The following is a 24,503-nucleotide window of genomic DNA, read 5'->3' as shown; positions in this document are numbered from 1 at the left end:
AAAGTTCAGTGCCACATAATCCCGCCCCTCAAAGTCCGCACCCCATATTTTAACTGTGGTGTTTTGCACCAATTGTCTTTCAGTATCAGCACAGTCCCCATGATGGATCAAAAATCTGTCCCTTTATAGACTTACATGTTGAAGATATGCCAAAATTGCCTCAAATGCATGATTCCTAAATTGTGTGCCTAAGACTTTTCCTATCTTTTGGATTGCAAAGGCATGCCTGTGTGCATGTGCCACTCTAGTGAGAGACTATGGTAAAGAGTTGTGCGCCCTAAAGGAACCGGAAATACATCACTTGACCGGCACTCACTGTAAACGAGCGACAGAACATTTTTGAACTACATTTGAATGCAGATTCCACGCGGTAGTCACAGACTGTATTATGTGTAGCTCTAAATTGTTTTAGATGATACCTATATTCTTCTTCATGTCAGACTGGTGGGTTGGCGCCCTAGTGCACTCTATGGAAGGACCGCCACTGATCAGAAGACAGGAAGGGGTAGCTCAGGAACAAAAGCACAGTAGCATCTTGGGTCATTAAGTTCATGGATGGCTAAATGATCCTGTTTGCTTTAAAGACCATGCATGATTTCACATTCACTGCTCATCCACTCTCGTATACTGCAAAGTAGTTTATACATACAGCCGACTACAGTATAGTTGTCATTCATTTAAATAAAACAAGCCCTTAAGCTTTTATAGGTTTGAAAACCTAGTAAATTAGTAAAAAAAAAAAAAGCTTGAACATTTTACTTTCAAAACATAACTTTCAGTCCAACATCCTGTGGTGTATAATCAGCAGCTCATTTGCAATCTCGTCCCACTTACAATCACTTCCCCGCTCATTTTCTGAGTTGTCAGTATCACAGGATGAACCTGCTCACCTATAAACGGCAGTGATGAGTTTGGCTTCCAGCTGCAAACATGATGTCTGGGTGCATGAAGACATACAAGTCATGCAGACCTTTTCCTTTTACAAACTTGAAGTTAATTGTTTTCCACTTTTTTAGATCATTCTTGGTTTGTAACACTAAACTCTTTGCATGTAACGGGGAGCTAACAGAAGGCAGAAGTGATGTAGCTTTTAAACTTCACACACAACTCATAGACATTCCTACTGAAGTGCATACCACAACGTTTAGCTTGAAGAAACTTGAATAACCAGAAAAAACATATTTAATTCCACCAATTTTCAAGTTGACTAAGAGAGAAGGGAATAGCTATTTTCTTCACCAGTGAATGAAGAAATCACCCTGTTCTTGTTTTACAACATCTTCTTCCTGCCCAGCCCACTTAGTGTAGCACTGTCACTTAGGCTTATGGTAGGATGTTTTTTTTCCCCCCTTTGGAAACTAATCCTCATGTTCAAGGTATTCAGAGAGGATTTAGTCAAGTCATACTCACTGCAGGTATCTTTTTGTGTCATGTGGTTTATTTAATGGGCTTCCACAATTTAACCAGAGCAGTTAATTCATATTTAATCTGTCAAGGGATTAGGAAACTGTCAGTTAACATCCACATTTTATGACAGAATATTTAAATGGTTGGATATTGTCGGATTGAACCTTGTTTTTCATTGATTTGGCAATGACCAACAATTTAGCTTTCCACTTTTATTTTGTCACTCTCTGTATCAGCATACTATTTAAAAAAAAAAAAAAGTTTATAAGCAATCTTGGATCCATGTTTTGCCAATTTGTGTTGGTAAGTGAAGCCACGTCAATGTCAGCTGCCATCATGATATTTCATGATTTATATTTTTTAATCAAAACAAAAAAAAAGGACTTTGAAAAAGAGGATTTGCCCTTTCCATTTGTAATGCAGGGAGCAGGGTTTCTGACCTACACTTCACACAGAGAGCAATCACAATCTTTTGACTGAATCTAAAAGAGGGAGCTGTCATGTCTCCCTGCTGTATATTCAGTCACCGATTCTCACACAAACACATTTCACACATTTCTGTATGGAGGTTGAATGTTCTCCCCGTGTGTGTGTGGGTTTTCACAGGTTTTGTGGTTTCCTCAGTCACAGCCACAGTCCAAAAACATGCAGATTTGGCGATTAGGCAAATTGAACACTCTAAATTGACCATAGGTTTGTGAGTGAATGGTTGTTTGTCTCTATATATGGTCCTGTGATGGACTGGCGACCTGTCCAGGGCGTACCCCGCCTATCGCCCTACGTCAGCTGAGATTGGCACAGCACCCTCCGCGACCCTCATGTGGAGGATTAAACTGGTAGAAGATAGATGGATGGATTAGAGCCAATGAAAGAAAAAAACCTGCAGACTCCTCGGCTGCCACTTTCTATGAGGGCATACAGATGGAGGGAGCACGTGTGAGAGAAAGGGAAAGTAGGCAGGAAGTGGTGGAGGAACAAACCTAAGTGGGAGCTGATGAATGGTGGGAGGATGATGAGCAAAACACTTGGGTCAGCCCTCAGCACAGCTCACTGTTTGACTGGCTGTGACCACCTGCTCCTCTAAATGCTACGAATGTAGCTGCACATTCTAGCAGGGAAAGAGTGAGATGTGAAAAAAGTCTAGGTCCTAGTGTTTAGCGAGGTCAAGATAAATATAGAGAACTAATGATAACGCCCTATCAACTATGATGCTTTTAAAGATTCTGATAGTATGATAATAAAGGTATAACAATGCCTCATGTAAAACACACAGGGCTGCAAAACAAACTGAGAAAAAACACTTGGCAGGCCGTTTGTATGTTGAGGAACAAATCTGTGCCTCCATCTCTCACCTGCCAGTACTGTAATACAGTGAAGAATTGTGTTAAGTGTGGTCCAAGGAAGATGAGGGCTGCTACAGGGTTGTTTCACAACTTTAATCTCAGCCCAGTGTCATAGCTGTAAATAGTCTGTTGATGGTGAATTGGTAATAGTGGCTGACCTCACTATGATTTCAGTGAAAGACAATCTGAAATTATTTCCAGGCTTTTGTCAAGGCCTTCTGTAGCTCCTGTTTTCAGACTCTCCAGCCAACCAGCCTGGCAGCAACATACTGCATGTGTCTTGTAATCTCCATTGTTACTAGCATCTTCTTCGAGCCAGTGTTTTAAACCACAATCCATTCACAGCAGCCCTGTGTTACACACAGGTTTTTTTATACCAACTTGTGTTGTGTTTGTCCTCACACAATGAGGAGTTTCAGAAAGTGTGTAAAGTCAAAAGTGAAAAAAATGTCACATACATTTAAGGGATGCTAACTTGACTTGCGGTCATTTTACACTGTGAATACGCTGTAAACCATACTGATTTTTACAGATAGGTGGGTGTATTTTGCACCTACAAACACTGGTCATGAAAAAAAAAAAAATAGTATGTCATTATCTTCAATCCTCATTCAGCATTGAACTGGCTTTGTTGATGTAATTGATCTGTTCAGGTTACTTTTCACCACAGTGACAACTAATAAGCCGAGCAGTTTTTGCAGGGCAGCTGGGAGGATTATCTTAGTTGAATAGATGGCTGATTTGAGCAGGTGTCACCATCAAAACCAAACTACCACAGGAGATGCTCCAATTATTTCAGTGGTATGGACTGGGAATATTTACCAGTCTTGCATCTGTCTATGCAATGGTGCAGGATTATATCACATAAAGTCAATTCAGAAAGAGCTATGACGCTATGAAGAGGACATTTTTATGGAAATCATGGTCTTAATTGCAAACTAATTATATGTACATGCCATTTTGGCAGAACGTGCACAAAGACGGCAATATTGGCTTAAAGAACCGTTGCTGGGCAATGCATATGGTAATACTATGAGCAGCATCTAATTAAACTAGCTCTGTATCGAAGTGTCATGCTGATTGTCTGGCTCATAATTCAGTAGTGGTGGGGGCACACACTTTAGTTTGAGCAAGAGAAATAACTGATTATGCAGGGATTATGTTTACATTTGGATGTCAGGCCAAGGTATTTTTTAATGGCCAAATTAGTAATCACGACACTATCAAACATTTATGTTTCATTGCTCACCTTTTCTGGGGTTTATTGGTTTGTTGACATTGTGTTTAACGCACGTTTTGTTCCCATCATCCAGTAAACCAAGGGGAGCTCTCCCCTTGTACATGTGATGTCGGCTAACCATACAGTTAGGGCTGGCCGATATGGAAAAGAATCTTATCACGATATCCTTATTATTCGATATGGATACGATATAATTCACATCAATATTTCTGTCAAGCTTGTAAAAGGTGAAAATATTGCTTCTTTGTGTAGAAGTTGCACATGGCAACTGTAGCACGTTCTGTAAATGAATGAAAAACCAAACAAACATACGTACATGTGACTTGACCAATTCAACTTGGAAGCAGTGTTCTCTCTCTGCAGTTTAAAGCAGGGAAAGAACTGTCTGAGAGAAACGTTTGTGGCCAGAGAGTTGTAAACGAGGGTTGATTACTTTTATCAGCTGCTTAAATTCGTTAATTTACACCGTGCTTGATTGCACCATGTCTTTGGTTATAAATGCAATTGTGTATGTGATATCAGCATTTTTGTTGAAGACGGTGAAGACATTATGGCTTTAACGGGAGAACCATTGGCACATACTGTACTTGCGTCTCGGACTGTAAAGTTTTGCATTTTGTGTTCTCCAGGGGATGGCACTGCTTCAGGTGTCTTCTTCTGCTTCTTCTTATAACACTGTCGCTCTAGGTTATGTTAGGATTTTCTCTCGCTCTCACTTCTGGCGTGTTGGTGAAAACATTACCACTCGTGCCTCCCCCTGCTTGTCTCACACACCGTGAGAAATGTCAACCTGACATTTCAGCCACATGATTCGTTCAAAGCACCTTTTCTGTCAAAACGTGGATGAAATGACTTCTTTCAAAGTGATATCAAGTGTATCTTATTTTTATATTGAGGGAAAGTTATTGTTTTATTGCCCATCCCCTACACATAATCAGATTCAATGATATTGATCCTGCCATAAACATAAGCAACCCAACAAACATGCTCATTACAGCCAATTCAGAAAGGCATTCTCATTGATTTAGCTACAGTATGTCTACTTCACACACATAACTTCATTATGCGGAACTGTCTAATAAAAGAAACAGAGATATATAATTGACAATTACTGTATTGTGTGGTTAACTGTAGCTACACAAAATCAGTTATTGCGGACAAAAATTTGATTCACTTTTAGGCTGACGATGTTTGTCCCCAATAATGAAACATGCTGAAGGGAATGGAAATTTACATTTCCCCGTACACAGAAATCAAGCTAATTTGGTGAGGATTTGGAAAAGTCAGGTTTCAATTGAAAGAAAATACTGGCACAGTGTGAGTAGTAGGACTAAGCCTACACAGGCATGTGAGCACCACTTTGAGGTGTTGTTCGTTTGTGACATCTCCGTTTTCATAATAGTTGGCACAGAGTCAAACAGACAAAATAGACACCGCTTATTTTGATGAGCACAGGTGTTTTTGCAGATAAATGAATGATAGGAATAAATGAGGCGGAGTATTTCCTCTCTGAAACCCACAGTACTGTGACCATAGCCTGTGGTCATACTGTCTTCCCATTTTTTTCTGTCCCAACATAAATTCTCTTTCCATAAAGGAAATAACATGGATGTCTACTGTACAAAGTTGACAATATTGATATGAGATTTCTCTTTAATTTAGGCTATGGCAACCTACTCTGAGATTTGATTTATTTTTTCCTCTAAAGCCACCGTGAAGTTGGCATGTTTGGATGGTAAATTGAATTTTTGAGCAGGTCGGTGGCAATGAAGTTTGACACAGATTATGATTGTCACCACAAGTAGGTTTAAAACACACAGCAGATGATCTGTAATCATGTAGTGCAGTCATTCCCAGAGACTGGGTTGGGACCCTCACATGGGTAACAGTAAAAATGGTCAGAAATGGCATATGACATACAAATATGCCAACTTTGAATTGGGTCATTGTGGTTTGAAATGACTCCCCATATAAAAACACTGATCTAGTAAATGGTTCCCAGAGAATTCAGCCGTTTGTCGAGTCCAGCTCATCAAAAGGCTGTGTTCATTATAATTAAGTTTAACATTAGCCTGTTGCATTGTGAATGTTAATGACCACTAGCCTGTTATCACTGCTATCTATACGTAACTCCTGCCTCAGAGACCCACCAGTGTGGCTGTAAAATCGTATTATTGTTTGCTGTAACTAAATAAGTGGAGCTGATACTGAACTCCAGGGAGTCTCCTGAGATTCTCCTGCCAGCTCCCTAATCTTCCCTAAATGCCCAAGTGAGCACATGTGAGAACGCTGCAGGAGAAACTCCAGAGAAACCACAGCAAGGGAAAAAAAAAAGAAAAAGGAAAAAGTTTCTTCCTTCCTGCATGGTCAAACCAGCCATCACCCCTTTCTCTGGATCCTCGTTAGATCCCTGTGCTGCTACGTTCATTATGTGAAACGTCCAAGTCAGACGGCCCTGCCCACTATTACTCTTTTTGTTCTGTTACAGGGATTTTTATTCTCTCCACTGTTGCCAAGTGCTTGCTCATTACGTGAATTGTTTTTACTACAATAATGGTAGTTTTCAACCTCACTATTTTAAGTGCCTTATGCTATGATTTGGTGCAATAAAAATAAACTTGACTTGAATCTATTAATTTGATTTAAGTCGTTAAAATTGGCTGTTAAGGTTTCTTGTTGGATTTCAGCCTTTGATGATGATGACGTGGTCTTGGTGTGGACCTTAGACCCATATTTTACCTGCACACGACAATACTGTATGTAACAACAAGCATGGCCACTGCATATATTGCTATGCATTTAATTTGTCTATTTTGAGGCAAAGCAGAGAGTGCTTTTATAAGAATCTTATTATAATATGTGTAATATGCCTTGTGTAACTGCACTGTCGGTGTATTTAAAGCTCATACAACGCACATTGCTCTTGATGTCTTCACACTTAATTGATGTGCATACTGTTCACACACATGCTGTTCCAGCCCATGCAAAGTGCTTTTATCTTTATGCTCACACATACAGAGTTGTACAACACAAAGAAAGTCAAAGGAATAGGCTGAAGAGTGTGTGTGTGTGTGTGTGTGTGTGTGTTTGAGAAGGTTTGGCCATAGTTACTACCCTGTAATGGTTTTAGGAGATTATTTTGTCCGGGAATAGCATTGCTCCATTCTCTACCGGTGTGTTTTGCCCCCTTTGTGAATGAGTCATTTTGATAGATCAGCATGGAAGTCACTCAGCGTCCAGGAGGTATTCATATGTTGGCCCAGAGACGATTATTTTTGCAGTGCTTTTCACATTGTGCATTGGCTAAGTTCTGCGGTTATCTGAATGTGTGAGTGTATGTATGGTGAAGAAGAAGATCAGAACCTGATCTTCTTGTATTCATATTTACGTGACTGAAGTAACTTTTGTGTTTGCGTGCGTCTGTGTGTAGTGTGTATGGTATTGGGTGCATATCATTCTATAAAGCAGTGTGGTTGCCATGACGTTGATGGACAGCTTTTATTCGTTATTGAAAGTGTTATGGCAGTCACTAAGTCAGCCGTGTTGTAGCCTGTGGGGAAAATAAATCTCTCAAAGAGAAAAGCATGTTTAAAGATGATCTTCAACCCCCCCAGTGTCTGTTAGACATTTTAACCAAGGAATAAAAATAAACTATCATATTTCATAACAAGTACAGTCTTCGTGGTTGCACAGCTCAACTGGACTGTTCTCTCTCAGCCGACAAGGTAACAGCACGGTTATATATAAGAAGATTTTCTTCTGCTTCTTTCGACACTAAAGTAAATCGTCTCTGTGGGCCTTGAGCAAGTTTGGAAAAGCTTGTTTCACAGTCCACTGGTTCCTTGCTAGCAGTGGGACAGGGCCACATATCAGTGGAGGTGGCCAGTGAAGATTTGGCTTCAGATTCTTCTGCCCCGCACCTCTGAAAAGGACACTCTGACATTCTGCATTTCGCTATAAATTTTTAGAGAAGCTTGTAAGGGAACATGATAAAAAAGATTATCAATAATCATTTTGTAGCAGTACACGAAATACTGTAAAAATGAAGGGGCTATAAAATTCATAATGGTGTTTTCAGTCGTGCATAATCACCTGAAACTAAGACTCATTGTGTTTTCTTAGCCCCTTACATCTGCCATGTTGCACTGCCATATTTATCCTATTCTCCTAGACACACTTAATATGGAGAATGAGACAAGTTAGTTGGTTGCAAAATGCAACTCCATTGAAAGATGCCACCAAATTCTACACACGGAATCAGCACGTTATGTATGGACTGTTTTAGGGTTACTTTTTGTGAGGCCTTTTTCTCTGACACCACTGAGCTGTCCCTACGTTCTTGTGAATTGCTCGAGATGACCAAGCTTTGCATTCAGGCCTCCACTGCATGGATGACCTTCCCGAGGATCCCAGCCTCACAGAATCGGCGTCACATTTTAAATCTTATATTATAGAATATGGTTTTTATGTACAGGGTATTGTAGCACACACAGGTAGAAGGTATAGGAGGTATGGGATACCTGTAAATGAGGATATGGGTTTATATTTTTCCAAGGCTGCAGGGAGGCTCCTCACTGTCACTATGTTATACAAGGTCAACCTCTTGTTCATATACTTTAGCTCGCCAAACATTAAAATTCTCCTGTTACATCCATGGATCCCTCTTGTTGTATTATGCAACCTCACTGTGTTGTTTTGCTTAGTTTAGTTATAGTGTTTTATTCATCTTAAAGTCCGTCAAATGACAGATTTTGTGTTGTCAGTCGAGGTCGTTGACTTAGTTGCATTTATCATGGCTGTATTGTATGAAAAATAATTTAAAGCATGGTGGCAGCCTCTGACAAGTATCTACAAATGAATACTGTAATTGTAACTGTTTGGAATTCAAAACTAGTGTAGGGCTACGGAGTAATCTATTGATTAATCTAAACTTAATTTAAACTAGTTTGCAGGTTACTTGATCAAAATGATATAGTTTCTTCAAAAAGAAATCAACATAAACCCAGAGTTAAGCTGAAAAGTATTCTGTTGTGGGTCTGAGGTTGAAGAAAGGTAACTTTATGGCTTTAGTGGCAGCCATAAGAGCATATTTGAAATCTCCTGATTATGAGTAATACTTAGTCCGTTATTCAGACTAAAGCCCATGTGTTGTATTTTCGGATGTGTGTGCATTATGCTGCTGTGACATGCCATATAAAGTTTGCGCAACATACAAAGCACCTTTGTTTTGTGACACTTGAAAGTACTCGAACACTTTTGAAGCCCTGGATCTGTGGAATCTTTTGAAACAAATTGCTGCATCTGTTGATCTAAAACTGTAGTGTTCACTGGAGCAAAAAATGACTGACATGACGATACGACAACAACCTATGAATCAGTTTCCAAAGATGTTCAGTGATTTTCATCATCAACATCCTTGATTACAGCAGCTTTTTGCTGCAGCTTCTACTCTACACAGGCTCTCGTTGAGTGTCTCTTTCAGTCCTGTGGATAACTTTTTGCATCTTTTCTGTTTGGTTGGTGTGTTCACTGGTAATTTTTAAAAGATATCATTTTTATTTGTCTGAACTGAGGCTTTGAGCTTATTTTGTTGTTTGCATGTTGAGTGTGCATCAGTTTCTGCTTCTGCGTTGTTGTTTTTTTATATTGAAACATGCAGCAGATCAGAAAATTGGACTTGAGGGTTTGCATATTTTCAGACTAACCTTATTGCCTCGCTCCCAGCACTAAGGGCAAGGCAACCCACAATATCTGTTGAGACTAAGTATCTATTTCACTCGTGACGGCTGTGACATTTCCTTCTGAATGCCAAAGGCCCTCTCTCTGTCCATCTGAGGCATGGATCAGTCCGAGGGTAAGAGACGAGGGGGAGCAAATCGATGCAAACAGACAAACGCAGAGGGCTTGACTGATAGGCTGTGGGATGGCTTATAGTGGGACACGCAAACATAGACGTTCAAGCACGCAGACTTTGTGCTTTCATCCTTGTCATTGCATCCACACTCCACACGCATTCAAATGACATACCCTAATACTTAAGTACACACACAAAGTGGACATTTTGTCCCATGACCCCCACAAACACAGCAAAGAGATCAATCAGCATGGCGGCCTCTCATGAGCCCATCTCCTCAGTAACCCTTAGTGGATACAGCCCTCAACTGTGTGTGTGTATGTGTGTGGCTTTTCATAGGGATCTTTTCCAAGTCATGATCTGAACTGAGATTAGGTTATGGTTAGTGTCAGGAAGTAATTGTTATGGTTCAGGTTAGGGATAGAACTTTGGCGAGGCTGTCCAAATGAATGGCAGTCAATGCAGTTTCCTAACAAGAATAGCTTTGCAAACCTATCTGTGTGTAACTCTTTGCATTTGTATGTGTTGCTCTGTATCAGCCGTCAGATATTGGAAATCACGCCTTATTCAGAGACATGAAGTAAAGAGAGTTTCAGCTCTGTCTGTCCATCCCCATTTATTGTAGTGCCTCGCTACCTCTCTGCTTTCCCACATTTCTGATGGCTCTGTCCTCTTGTGGACTCTTTTTTGCAAAAAATTCCCTTTCATGTTGCCCTACCAACCTATCCACACGGCTTGGAGGGTTTATGAAGTGACAGGACACATGCACACACACAGCGTATCAGACATTAATGCCAAATGCGGCCATGGTGCCAGCTGTCATATCTACTCTGCACTGCAACCTGGATAAACCACTACTACAGCTGCAAGGGCTTTTACAGGTACAAGGATATGAATGCAATGCTGCTTCTGTTCCTGCTGTTGTTTGCCTCAGATTTCCTCTAAGACTAAAACAGTGAGCAGTGGCTGAATATGCTTTTGGAGGAGTACACTGGAGAAGGGAAAACAAGAAGAGAGGGTACATTAAAATGAGTGTTTTATATGACAAATTGAATCTGTCATCATTGTTTTCATTCTCAATCGGGATCTGAAATTAACACCCACAAAGCATTAAATAGGGGGTTGGTTTGGCAAGTTAATCAGATTATCTGCCACACTTGGGAAATATTGGTAATTTAATAAAATATCTATCTGTATCAATCAGTCTGATTCATGGGTGTTTTTCTTCTGCCTAAGTTTTATAGTTTTTGTTTATGTCAGCGCTCATTTAACAACCTATCCATAACCATAACCAACAACAAACAGAGTCAGAGGGAGCAGTGAGTGAGTAACTAATTTGTTATTGGAAATATAAAAATGAACTCGTGTAAAAACAGTATCACATTGCCTGTATCTCTGTGCTCCAAACTCAACTGGAGCCTCTCACTTCAGTACCTGAACCTCACCTAACACCAATTATACTCAGTCAAATTTTAAACTCAAGGATTTATTTATTTAATATTTAATGTTGTTTGATGTTGATCTTTTTTTTTTTTAGCTTTTAATACATTTCTTTTCAAGTTATTCATCTACCAACCATTGGATTACTTTGATCTTGCTTCAAGGCCCCTGTTTAATAAGTTCTGTTGTTTTATAAGCTACATGTGAGCTGAAACCCAGCTGCTATTATGGATATATGCGTGCTGACTGCAAACCTGCTTACTCATGGTTAAACCAGGAGTTATAGCTCTTCTCCCTTGCTGCTGCCGCTGCCCGACAAAACATATTGTATTTCTGCCATAATTTATACATACAGGTATATGCTGCACCACCAGTAGACATTGCTTCCATCATTGTCACAACTAGTCTTTTGTCTGCAGTGCTAAATAATTAAACTGACCACACTTTTCTTGCATGATTTTCGCAGTCTGGCTGGATGGCCAACTATAGTCCAAACCATTTTGAATAAAAAATGATAGGGATCCCTGTGCTCATGGGAAAACTCACCTCTGTAAAAATAGTTTGATACCATGATTGTATGATTTCAGTTTTTATGTTGCTTAATATTCACATTATACATGTCCAGTCAAGAAAAGAACTGTTCAGTGATGTTAAAATGGGTCAGTTGACTACCCACACATATTGAATGAAGGTTTTAGGGCATATTCCTATTTCATGATCCATGAGATATTGTTTGGCCTCCACAGAGTTCAGACCTTTAGTCCCATTGAGAATCTTTGGAATATGCTGGAGAGAACACAGCATTCCAGCACTCCCACCACATGAATACGAATAAGAGCTTTGTGAAAAATTGATGCAACTGTGTATTGAGATAAATGTTGTGATGTTGCATAAGCTTATTGAAATGATGTCATGGTGAATATATGTTGTAATCAAATCTAAAAGCTGTATCTATTTGATATTAAAGGCTTAAGTGACCAGAACTGAGCATGTCCCCAAAATATTAATACATTTCCCAGCCCACGGTCTCACATGGGGCTCCAACATTGACTGGAGCGTCAACCTGCACATGAGATGCAGCCAGTCCATTTTACTAGTCTATACAGAAGCTTGAGCATTTTTTGTGCTTCCATTTAAAAAAAGAAAGAAAGAAAAAGGCATCTTTATTTAATTTTCCTTCTGGTTGTGTGTTTGGGATAGGCTTTCAATGAGCTTCATGGTCTGTGATGCCGGTTCAAGTGGTAGTGAATAATACAATTAAGAGAGAAAAAATATGGAGGCATTTAAATACTTTTTGAAGCCACTGTATATATTTTTTAAATGTTAATGCCCTATGTATAGTATTTTCTGCATATATTGTCCCGTACGTGCCATAACAGACTTACTGACCCACTTTTTTGTGCCGAAACGCATCTGCAGCAAGGTCCATAAATGCTCACCGGTGCTTTAATAAGCAGCTAATTAGAAGCTAGCAGGCACAGTAAGAAATGACTTCTCCCAGTGAATGTCAGTGCAGCTTCAACAGCGCTGAAAGCAAAGGTTGCAGGGACAGGATAGTGGGAATTAATTTGTATGGGTTTGTGTGTGCAGTATGTACTTGCACATGCACAGGGCAAGTATAAGAGCAACTGGGGACTAGTTTAAACTGAGTAATCAGCACAGCTCTGCACAATATCGCTCTCCTACCTCTCCGCTCTTCAAAGCAACACTAGGTAACTCATGCTGGGTGAACATTCTTCCAATTAAAAAGTCGGTGATCCAACAACACGTTTGAAGCAATTATTTTAAAGTTTAAAAGTTGCTTACTGTTGTTGTAAGACAGTTTGGGCTTAGAGTATTGCCATTTTCTAGGGTAATGGTGAAAGGTTACTCGACTACAAGGGTGGGCTGAACAATTGTAAGTAATGCCAGAGCATTGCAACTTGGCATGCATTAATTTCAACCTTTGCACTGTTTCGTTCCAGATGAACCCACATTTGATGGCTGATTGTGGTCTTTGAAAATTACTGCTTGAGACAATAAATGTCTTCGTGAACAAGTGCAAATTTTGGCACCTTTGTGTGACCGAACATGTTGACATGGTTGCTGCATACGGGAACGATGCTCTTGCTTGATCAACTGTGCAATAGTGGACAGCTGAAATCAAGAGGGGTAGGGAGACCCTTGAAGATGACCCAAGGTCTGGGCACTGTTCCACAGCCATCACCTCATCATATCAAGAAAGCATTGATCATCTCATGGTGATAGATGACAGACCTTTGACTGTTAATCAGATAACCAATGCTGTAAGCATCTCCCGTGAAAGAGCATGAAGTTTGGGTGCCACAGCTTTTGATCCTTGATCATTAGCACATTGGGCCGGTCATGTTGCAAGAAAACTGGGGAGGTTTTGAAGCAAATCCAGCTGGTTTTCTTGAACATTTCCTTACCTAGAATGGGTGTTTGGGTCCACCACTTCAAGCCAGAGAAAAAAAGGCGTTCCATGCAGCGAATAGTCATTTAGAGTATATCAAAATGTGCAAATTATGGCTTGTTCCATGGAAATGATGCCACTATCCTGTGAGTCAGACTTGGACAGATACGGTGGCAGGTGTATACAAAGACAAGACAAGAGATATGAGCAAAGGTGACAGTGAGACAAAGTAAGAAAATTGTTTGGGCTCTAGCTTTCTGCTGTCTATTCTCCTCAGTGTCAGAGTTCTTCTACTCCACTGAGGCTTAGCACCCGTCTAGCATCACCCTATCTGTTTATACAGAGGCTAATATGAAGCCTGGTCTTTATCCCTACACCGTGGCTCAACATAATGGAATAGTGAGACATAATGCTGCTCCAGTCAAACAGTCAGCGGAGGCCTTTAAATTGCTTCCAATCCCCTTAACAAATCTGATGGAGAGGCTATGAATAACTCAAGGACTGCTCTTCCCTTCTCTTCTCTTCTCTTCTCTTCTCTTCTCGTCTCTTCTCTTCTCTTCTCTTCTCCACTCCTCTTCTCTTCAGTAGACTAAACCTTAGAATTATGTTTGGATTAACTCCCTTTACTTCACTTTTTTAATTAAGAATTGGCACCTGATATCTAAAAGCCAAATCCAGTGTTTATTCCAATTTAATGATCTGAGACAATTGCAAAAGTAATTCTACCTTTGCAATTATATTTTTCTCCTTAATAAACATAGTACATAACTGTCTGGAGTGTTGAGGTGACAGTTGACTCTGCTGGACAGCAAGTTTAATTTCAGCTTTATGCCTTGAAAAAGGTATGTCTTCCTGTATGCTCTCCTAAATCGTTATAAGTTATCTCCAATGGGGTGTGTGGGGAAATACCTTAAATCTTAATGTCTTGCGTATTTTATCCTTTGCTGGTGTTAAAAACAAGTGTTCAAATGGCAATGTGTGGGTTCAAAGTAACAAGAAAAGAGAGCGAAAATAAAAAATTAGTAAAAGTACTTAAAAGTAGGTGATATTAGATGATGTTTGTGAGTTGAGGCATCAAAGCATGCAGTATGTTTTACTTTGAAAGATACAACCTTCCTAGTTCATATAATACTCACAGTATAGTACAGAGACAAAGACTACTTCCTGTTGCTCCTGCACTTTACCGTGTGGCATTTGTTGTAGTGTACTTGAGCTGTGGCGTCTGTTGCACTTAGTGCCACATTATTAGCAACAGTCACAGTTGAAATTATTGTTTTAGTGTGAAAGGACTGGCTGATTAAAGACGATTGGCTCAATCACAACCTGATGACAAAGAAATGCACATGCGGATGCACTCGCGGATATTTGAGTAATGTGCTGAAATCAACCGTACACTGTGGGGGTGGGCTTTTTGTGTGTTCATGCACACAGCTCATTATGTACTTGTTTGTGTGGGTGTGACTTTTTACTCTTTGAAGTGCTATTGTTGGGGAAAGAGGCAATTTAACACAACAGAAAAATCTGAGAGAGCGTGTCAGAGTGGAGGAACGCGAAAGAAATAATCAAGTGATTATAGATTGCCTCTCTTGCAATTAAAGGATTAGCACGCTTTAGCTTTGGAGTGATTTGTTTTATAAGCCTGTGTTATATATTCAGATGCACCTTGAAAACTGGATGGCCTTAGCATCTGTTGGCAGTTGCCTTCTTCCTTACGGTCTCCCTTTACAACGTGTCTGTCAATGACGTGTATAACTGCTGCTCCGGCCTTCACAGTCAACATGTCCTTAATTATCTGGCGACGTTACATTCCACTTAGAGCTCCAACTCCCCGTTGTTGTTGTTATGCAACCTCACCTTCTCACACACACACACAAACACACATTTATATACCTCAATTATGTATGCATCAAGTGGCGGAGTATGACAGTTATTTTGGTTTATGCTTTTAATGTGCATGTGTAATCACAGAAGGTGAGATTGGTTGTGTTATTTATTCATTTCAAGTTCAGATTGTCTGTGGAGTAGATGCTGTAGATGCCCTAAAGGTGACAAATGAATTAGCATCATAACAAATAAATGCTGAACAGTGGGGAAAATATCTAACTTCTATCTTTTTTTGGGATATTATTTTTTTAAGTCAAGCTTCTGTTCAGTATTCTCAATGTTGTAGATTTTAGGTTTGGATGGTATCCAAATTTTAATACCTTGAGACCCTCTCCCCACATTGACACAGTGGCTACTACCATCATTAATTTGAAGTGATATTATCAGACTCATATAAAATTCATTAAAAATGTAATAACTAACAAAGGCAGCAATGCAACAGGTACCTATGTCCTTCATGTGAAAATAGGCACTTTTACTTTTTTACCAAACTGAAAATCCACCGACATAAATAGATATATAGATACTGTATATGTATAGGACAATTATATAAGGCTATAATAATCATATTTTTAATGAGACAGCAGTGTGAATCCAGTTTTTAAACCATTCATATCAAATAGTATCAAAGGAATATTTTGGTAAAAATAATCACACCTAAAACCTCAGAGTCAGACCATCAGTTCACAACATCACACCTCTGTCCCTGCTTGTCTTTTTCTAATGTGCTCAACTTTACGAGTTTAGCTTTGATGGCCATGTTTGACGGTAATCACACAGGTCTCACAGGATCACTGGTGATACCCAAACCACAATGCCTGCTTGATGTGGCCGTGTGACCGTACAATCTCCTTTTGGCCTGCCATTGTCTAACATGCCGTTGCTTTGCTAGGGAATGGAAAAGTGTAGTCACATTTAGCCTTCTCTTTCAGCAGGGATTTGTGAGTTTGCACGGTGATGGAGTTTAAAAATCAATTATGCGACTGGAGGATATTGGTTGGATTGCCAGGTCGAGGACATTTTCAATACGCTGTGGTCTCAGACCATGATAGCTGAACCAAAAGTGAAGTTTTTTGTTTGTTTGTTTTCTTCAAGCACTTGAAAGTCTGTGAAGGCACTTCAGTGATTCCTTGTCACACAGTCAGATGTGAACTAGGGCAGCAAGACCTTGCCCTCTGCCCCTGTCTTGAAAGGATGCCCCAGCAACAATGCATTAAATAAATAAATAAATAAATAAATAAATAAATAAATAAATAAAGATATTCAAAAATGATTAAAAAACAGATGCAGCAGACACAGAGAATTTTATAGCATTTTCCTCCCTCTAAAAATCTGGCACCTACGTGCCAGTGGAATGCTAGTAGCAGTTAATGTAACCTCAAGCAGAGATGACAAGCGGGCCACAGAGGTCTGATAACCTCTGCGTCTAATTCCACATCCATTTTCTTTTATTATTTTCAACCCTACTGACCCTGCATCACTGGAGAGAGTGTATCAGATTTGATACAGCTCCCTCTGGGGCCCACAATGGGTTTATACACTTTTTCAGATAAGCACTATAGCACTCTGTAAGACTTGTAAACAGACTTGAAGTTATCTTTGTAACAGGCTGTAAAGCTATCCTGCAGTGGCTATTCCCAAACGCTTTCTTTGTAGACACATGAGAAAGGTTTGAGTCATTTTATGTGGATTCTTTAATTTAGTTGTTAATGAAATACCTCTTTTATACCTTTTTAAAAGGATGGGATTTTTCGAGGTGTGGTTGCATGAGGCAAGAGGAAAGGTTCTGCCAAGGACACTGCTGTTACCAAGAAACAGCCTGGAGCATGGATGCTCACTCTCACTAAAAATGATGGCTACCAGCTAGGGTCACAGAGAAAAACAGCCACTTCAGTAAAAGCTCAAGATCATGGGGAAAACGTGCAAACTCCCCAAAGAAAGGTCCTGGTCAAATGTTTTTGATTTGATCAGGCACCTTTTTCATGTAGCCTTTGTACCAACTTGCCACCCACATTATTTTATATACATATTATATAAGTGCACATAATTAACACTGATAATAAGATAACCTACTGTGAAGAATGACAATATAAATGAACACACAAAGGACTTTCTGTTTTTGTTTTTCTGTGCTGTCCCTTGTTATAATATCACTTTTAACTTAAAAGAGGCCCATGGTGGTCCAGTAAAGGTCCCTGAAAAAATAAAACCATGTTAAAGTAAATCATAGTGGGAGCAGTTAGGTTTATATTGCTAGCTAACATTTTATGAGACTGTGCACAATATACTTTCTGGCAGAGACCCTGAGGAAGAGAGGGGAGAAGGGTGGAGAACAATGGACTGAAGAGTCTCATGACAGAAGTATCACATTAAAATGACCGTATTGCTTAGTTTATTGTGCAGAATTGGGTTTTAACACACTGTTAGAATGCATTCTGTGTTGGAGAGCAGGTTCATGTTTTGTACAGGGTCCAAGGAGAAACCAGGTTGAAGTTTAATGTGCTGCTCAGGGGCTATTTCCACTTCGATATCATCAATTTACACCCTCAGTGTGCTGCCTTGTAGAAGTGACAGACTCGCCAAACTGGCCTAGATGCAGGCTAAAGAGAAATTAGAAAGTAAAAGAGTTTGGCAGTTGTGAACTTGTGTAAGAAAAAAAAAAAGAGAAAAAAAGATTGATGAAACTAAGAGAGGAGTGAAGAGAAGAAGTGCCCCCACAGTGAAAATGCTAAGTGTTTACAAGATGGAAATCTCTCTAAGCATGTCTTTGCTGTACCCCATGTCTCTCTCACTAACGCTCCGCCATCACACTTAATCAGCCAATCACGGTTGGACTCTGTCTATGAAGCCTGATTGGCCAATTATACAACCTCATTAACACACCACCCGGTGTGTGCCTGTGCGTGTGTGTGTGTGTGCGTGCATTTGCTCTCTGCATTTGTAAAACATCTGTGTGTGTGGGCAACATGGCTGCGCTAAGTTTGCAAGTTTCCCATGAACTATTAAGTGTCTTAAAATTGGCTTAACTTTTGTGTTTAAAATCACCATCATTTTCTCCTGTAAATTAAATAAGATGTTTTCAAACTGAATAATTAATACACAATAGTATCTCAGTAGCCCTTTACATGCACCAATAATTTACACACTTTGCATTTTACAGTTCACTTTCCAATTGGATGAAACACAAAATACATTGATGGAAAACATACTGAGCAGGAGGGCAGGTTGATTATAGTTACATCCTGTTCAACAGGAGGACACACCATTGTGTAAAGTACAAATGCAGAGAATTTGCATAGGTTGTGCGAAACATAAAATGCCTAATAATAACTAAAACCTAGATATTAAAATGATCGGTAGCTTGCAGAATTATGTTGGAAAATAGAGTCCTTGTAGAGACCTGATTCTGTCGATGACTGCAGTGGCATCCTAGTATAGTATTTTATAGCACATGCATATGACCACAAGGCCTGGTTTCAATTGATATGCTCAGTGAATCCAGGGTTTGATTCGAACTGTACATTTAATCCTGTTTATGTATTACCTTTTCACGCATAGAGGTGAAGAAGAGGGTGCAGGCAGGGTGGAGTGGGTGGAGACGAGTGTCAGGGGTGACGTTTGACTGGAGGGTAGCGGCAAAAGTGAAAGAGAAGGTCTACAAGATGTGAGACCAGCTATGATGTATGGCTTGGAGACAGTTGCACTGTCTAAGAGACAGGGGGCGGAGCTGAAGATTGCTGAAGAGAGAATTTTGTTGGGAGTGCCCAGGATGTACAGGATTAGAAATTAACATATTTGAGGGACAGCTCAGGATGAATGGTTTGGAAATAAAGTAAGAGAGTCAAGGTTGAGATGTCACATCTGCCTTTATATACAACCTTCCTTCTTCCTTTCCTGGCCCTTCTTGCCTCGATTATCCACCTGTGCCTCTCTCATTTGTATTTTCCCATGCAAAACACAGCATCAAGTAGTGTACAGCAGGGCCCAAAGGTAGATCAATGTCAATACCTATTTCATGTCCAATTACTAGGGCAGAGCCGCAGTCCAGAGAATGCAGCGGTGAAAGTAAACATCCTCTCAGAGAGGCACATAGAAACCATATTAGATATGCAGCCTGTAGCCAAGGCTTCATGAGCAAGGAGTTGGAGTACCAGCACAGGTTATCAGATTCCAGTAGAGAGAGCTGCCGCCATTACCAGGGGCTGAATCTTACAGAAAGTAAAGTGAAATCCTTTTGCTCTCTGTGGGATATCCCCCAACTATCCTCTCTATTTTTCTTATATTGCAGTAAGAAGTCAGTTAATCTATGTTGCTTTTGGAATTCCACCCATCCTCAGTATCGATCAATCACTCAGTTCCAGAGTAAAGTCTTATCTTTTTTTACCACCACTGAAGTTTAGAAATATTTGAAGTTCCCACTGTTATTTTTTCTATGAGCTATAATAGTTTTCAAATTTTTTATACAAAGTTGATGAAAGTTTTCGTTAAAATTAATGTGTTTGTGTTATTATTTAATATAAGGTAACATTAGCAATCTGTGCAGTTAGTTTTTATTGATTGTTCACAGCGTGCATGTTAATGTACAGTATATTTATTTTATTTTATATTTATTTGAACTCAATATCCCCTGCCAGATAAATAAACATATCAGTTAATGATTTGCAACCCCCCTTTTTTTGTCTCCTTGTCATCTCTATTCCAGATTTATTCCTGACAACTGAAGGCCCAGCATTTGAAACCTGGCTCAGCAGGGTAAGAATCCTCCTCTTTCTTTTTTGTTTATTGTTTGTTTAGTTTGGTATTTAGTCAGCGCAGCCATGAATGAACTTTACTCCTTTGTACTTGGAAGAAGGAAGCTGGATAAAGGTGTGGCAAAACAATGGTTTTTTTTTATGTAAATTGTGTTATTGGTTGTTTTCTTGAAAGCTAATGCTCATATACTTTATTTGCAATCCTCAAACTCTCAAACTCATACGTTCATTCAGACAAACACAACACAAAGGTTTAAGCACTGGAGTAATAACACCAGTGAGGGTTAAAATAGCTTTCTGTGTCTGACCAACAGTCAAAATTATACTGATATTTTGAACCCAGCAAATATTTCATAACATTACTTTTACTTTACTTTTTTACAAAAATGGTTTGCTTTTGTAAGTTTAAAGCAGGAGTTGTTCACCTAGCGATCAGAGAGTTATATCCCCCCCACCATCAATGTATTCATGTTCTTTATATACCAAACTGGTCTGCAAAGCTTTGGTGGGCTGGAGTGTGCAGGGCTGTTGGCACTGCTGCAGGACTAGTTAATATTCTGGGGAGAGCAGACACGGGAAGACTGTGGCTCAGGGTTTTTGTCGAAGGGGCCTGTTTGAAATTCAGCAGGTTGAGGCACCAATCGAACAGTAGTCTGTCTTATCACAGAGCGAGGGAACTGGGGGGGGGTGAGGAAGAAGAGAGAAACGGGCAGATTGAAGGATTTGGCAGAGACGGAATGTGGGGAGAGAGAGACCAAGCAAGAGCAAAACAGAGCAAATAAACTGCCATGTCCAAAAACCAATGGGATGTGTGATGGGTGGCAGGAATGTTGATCCGATGAAACAAGAATTTCCACAGGATTATTTTTATCATTCCAGTTTATTAGTTAGTTAGACACGTTTTCCAAACATGACATGACAGCAGCATGCCTTCAGGGCTTGAAATGTCAGTTAGTCAGTCACTTAAGTCCAGTCGATCCAATTAAAACAATAGTAGAGGTCAACAGATGATTAATTGGTTTTGGCCTATTATTTGGGTCAATTTGCAATTATTATAAATCCCAGATTTTCAGATGACATTTCCTCTTAACCCCCTTTTAGATGTTTATTTAACAAATTCATTTAACAAAGTATTTATTGTCTTGACAACATGGCTATCCAATGAGTTTGGTTGACATGCCCCAGAGGATGACACACTTATCTTTAGATTGAAATGTCCGTTCAGTTCCCCTGAGTTAATCGTGAAAGGATCTCAAAGCACATCCAGATGCAAGGTCATGACATCACTGCATCTGTAGTCCAGTATTATTATTACTGACATTAGCATGCAGTTCAGTGCCACTGACTGCTGACTGATCGTTCCTCCCGGTTTGATAGTTTTTTGGAACAGGATAGAGTGTTTTGCTATTTTTATCATAATTCACTGATCTTGTTTGAAACAGGAAAAAGTGACGTGTTTATCTGATGACAATAATTCGATGCACATCTCTACCTAGAGCCAAACTAGACACATCTCAACTTGCATTTATGATTAAAAATGGATTTGGCAGCCGTGGCACTCTGTAGGGGCTTGTCGTTTCAAGTGTAGTTCTTTGTTTATGTGACGTGAAGCAAAACAGAAAATGTGGATTTGGCATGTAAATGACAATTAGGCTGGCTTTGTCTCGGTAGAAAACGGGAAGTCATTTGATGTCAAACATTTATGCAAATCTGAGACGGCGGTATGACCGAAAATTTCACAATTCACAATTTCGACGGTTTCACGGTGTGTGTTTGCTTTGTGTCATTCATTTATTTAATTTTCTTTTTTTAGATACATTATGAATCCCCTTAGGGAAATTATTCTCTGCATTTTGACCCATCCTAGAATTAGGAGCAGTGGGCTGCCACAGGGAGCAATGGGGGTTGGGTACCTTGCTCAGGGGTACCCCACCCCTTTCGACCTGGTGGGGACTTGAACCGGCGACCTTCCAGTTACAAGCCAAGTTCCCTCTCCACTTGGTCACAGGCTGCCCCTTATAATAATTTAGTATGTTTTATTAGTTCTAAAAAAAAAGGACCGTATCTCAGTCCGTATGTCTTGTGAACACTGGTCCAGCTGCAAAATGACTAATAGCATTGAGCAAATCCTATGAGCTAGACAAAGTGTACACACACACACACACACACACACACACACACACACACACACACACACACAGAGAGAGAGAAGAGTTACAGACAGAATGAGTTCTAACCTTGTCAGTTGAAAATCTGTTCCTCTGGAGTTTATCTCTAACACCTCATCTCATTCTCTCCTCTAGTCCATAAAAAAACCCTCCTTGCTTTCTTTTCATCTTCCTGCATTTTCTAGACTTCTCTGTTTTCGCCATCCATGTGACAAACATGGTCATGAAAGGCCACATATGCACTCATGCATTAATCCACAAACACATGAGACCGAGGCGTTGCCCTGCATCGTCAGAGCATTAGACCCCTGTTAATCCCACTGCGGTTCATTGCAGCTGCATCTATCGGTCACAGGCCAGCACACTCCTTCTCTAGCACTCTGTTTTAATTACTTTTCTCTGTTTTCTATCTCCCAAGTCTCTTTCCATCCCTCCCTGTTCATCTGTTTTCCTGTGATTACACAGGAGAAGGCAGCCACAGAGGGAGAAGGAGAGGGTGGGGGGGTGTTGGGGGGGGCAACAAACCAGAGAGTGGTTTTAAAGGTCAATTCTTCAACAGCTGATATAATAATTTTGTCCATTAGTAAGTGATTTTTCTTCACCTTCACTCCCTTCCTCATCCATACCTCTGGTCACACTCCTGGAGATAGTGCAGCGGGCTACATACACGGCGGTGTTTTAGTTTGTCTCTGTCTTAATCTCACATACTTTTAGATCAACCCACTTAGTTTTTACCAGTCTCTCACGCTGACAGGCGGCAGAATTTGTCGATTGAGGGAGGATTAAATTTTCAGATCCTTGAGGTCAATTTCCTTGCAGGAACATAAGCTGTGTTATCACCAAGAGGCACAGGGTGACATAGCAGCACGACACAATGTAGCCAGTCAAAAATTAAACCATGACGAACAGAGCGGCACAGTAAATACACACTGACTTAAAAAAAAGAAAAAGAAACACAAAGAGATTTGAATGCTCTCGCTGTCGTAATGCACTGTGTATTTTAAAATGGCTTATTTGTGCATTCCAATTTTATTCTTGTTGCCACCAGAAAGTGACGATTCACATTAAATACTTCATTTCAAATGTTCCCCTTTGGCTATGATTTATTCTAATAGTAGTTTATGTTTTCTTTTTGTTGCTTTATCATGTAAACACCACAGCAAGAGGTCAAATCAGGTCTTTCTGATTAGCTTTTGAATGTTCTCTATGTGTGTGCGTGGGTTTCCTCATAGTGCATCGGCATGTTCACGCAACCCAAAGACATGCATGCTAGATTAGGTTACCTGCCGACGCTCATGCTCAACTTTCTAAGTAACAGGAATGCTGTGCGTCCCACGAGACACAAAGTGCTGTCCTGTAATTGGGAGTCTTAGCGGTCACTTTGAGTTCACGCTACACAACTGACAGATGATGGAGGGTCTCACTCGTTACACATTACCAGAAGGAACCCCTAGTAGTATGCCTCATCACAAAATAATGTGTCAGAAGTGACATGGGGAATGATGTATGAAACCAAATTTAGATTTCTTGGACTGCTGAGCTTTTATTGTAGCAGTGCTGGCCGTCATCTCTGTTATTCTTCTTCTTCTTTTTCTTCTGCTGCTTCTGCTTTTCCTCCTCCTCCTCTCTGGTGGACCATTGTTGTATGCCTGTTTCAGTTGTTGTCACCCTGTCCTGGCTGGGTAGGCTGCATCCAGTGTGCTGTAAATGAGATTGGGGGTCTCTGCAACAGCTTGAGGAGGTGTCAACAGGTCTCCTCGGGCCACACCTTTGAATAATTTACACTGACATCCTGCCAATCATATGCCGCTTAGTAGCAACTAGTTGTAAGTTGTACAAGTCACCAGGGACTGGGTCATTATGCCGAATATAGTGTCGTGTGAATAAGGCTTTATTAATTGAATGTTAGTGTGGTTAGTCATGTGATGATGGGCAGGAGCTGACTCTGAAATGGTTAAGCGGGAATGAATTAATGAATGAATGACATGCGTGTATTCATTAAT

The 24,503-nt window shown here is 40.1% G+C and overlaps 1 protein-coding gene across 1 annotated transcript in view; it reads left to right on the top strand.

Moving 5' to 3' along the window:
- itfg1 (integrin alpha FG-GAP repeat containing 1) overlaps nt 1-24,503 on the top strand; it is a 73,814-nt gene that overhangs the window by 3,850 nt on the left and 45,461 nt on the right. The window contains exon 7 of the mRNA XM_044029477.1: nt 20,284-20,333. Coding sequence (XP_043885412.1) covers nt 20,284-20,333 — 50 coding nt within the window. The remainder of the gene's footprint in view (nt 1-20,283; nt 20,334-24,503) is intronic.

This window comes from Solea senegalensis, linkage group LG7, assembly GCF_019176455.1.
Source record: "Solea senegalensis isolate Sse05_10M linkage group LG7, IFAPA_SoseM_1, whole genome shotgun sequence".
Taxonomy (NCBI): domain Eukaryota; kingdom Metazoa; phylum Chordata; class Actinopteri; order Pleuronectiformes; family Soleidae; genus Solea; species Solea senegalensis.
Note: the sequence above shows the minus strand (reverse complement) of the source record. Positions and strands in the feature narration are given on the sequence as shown.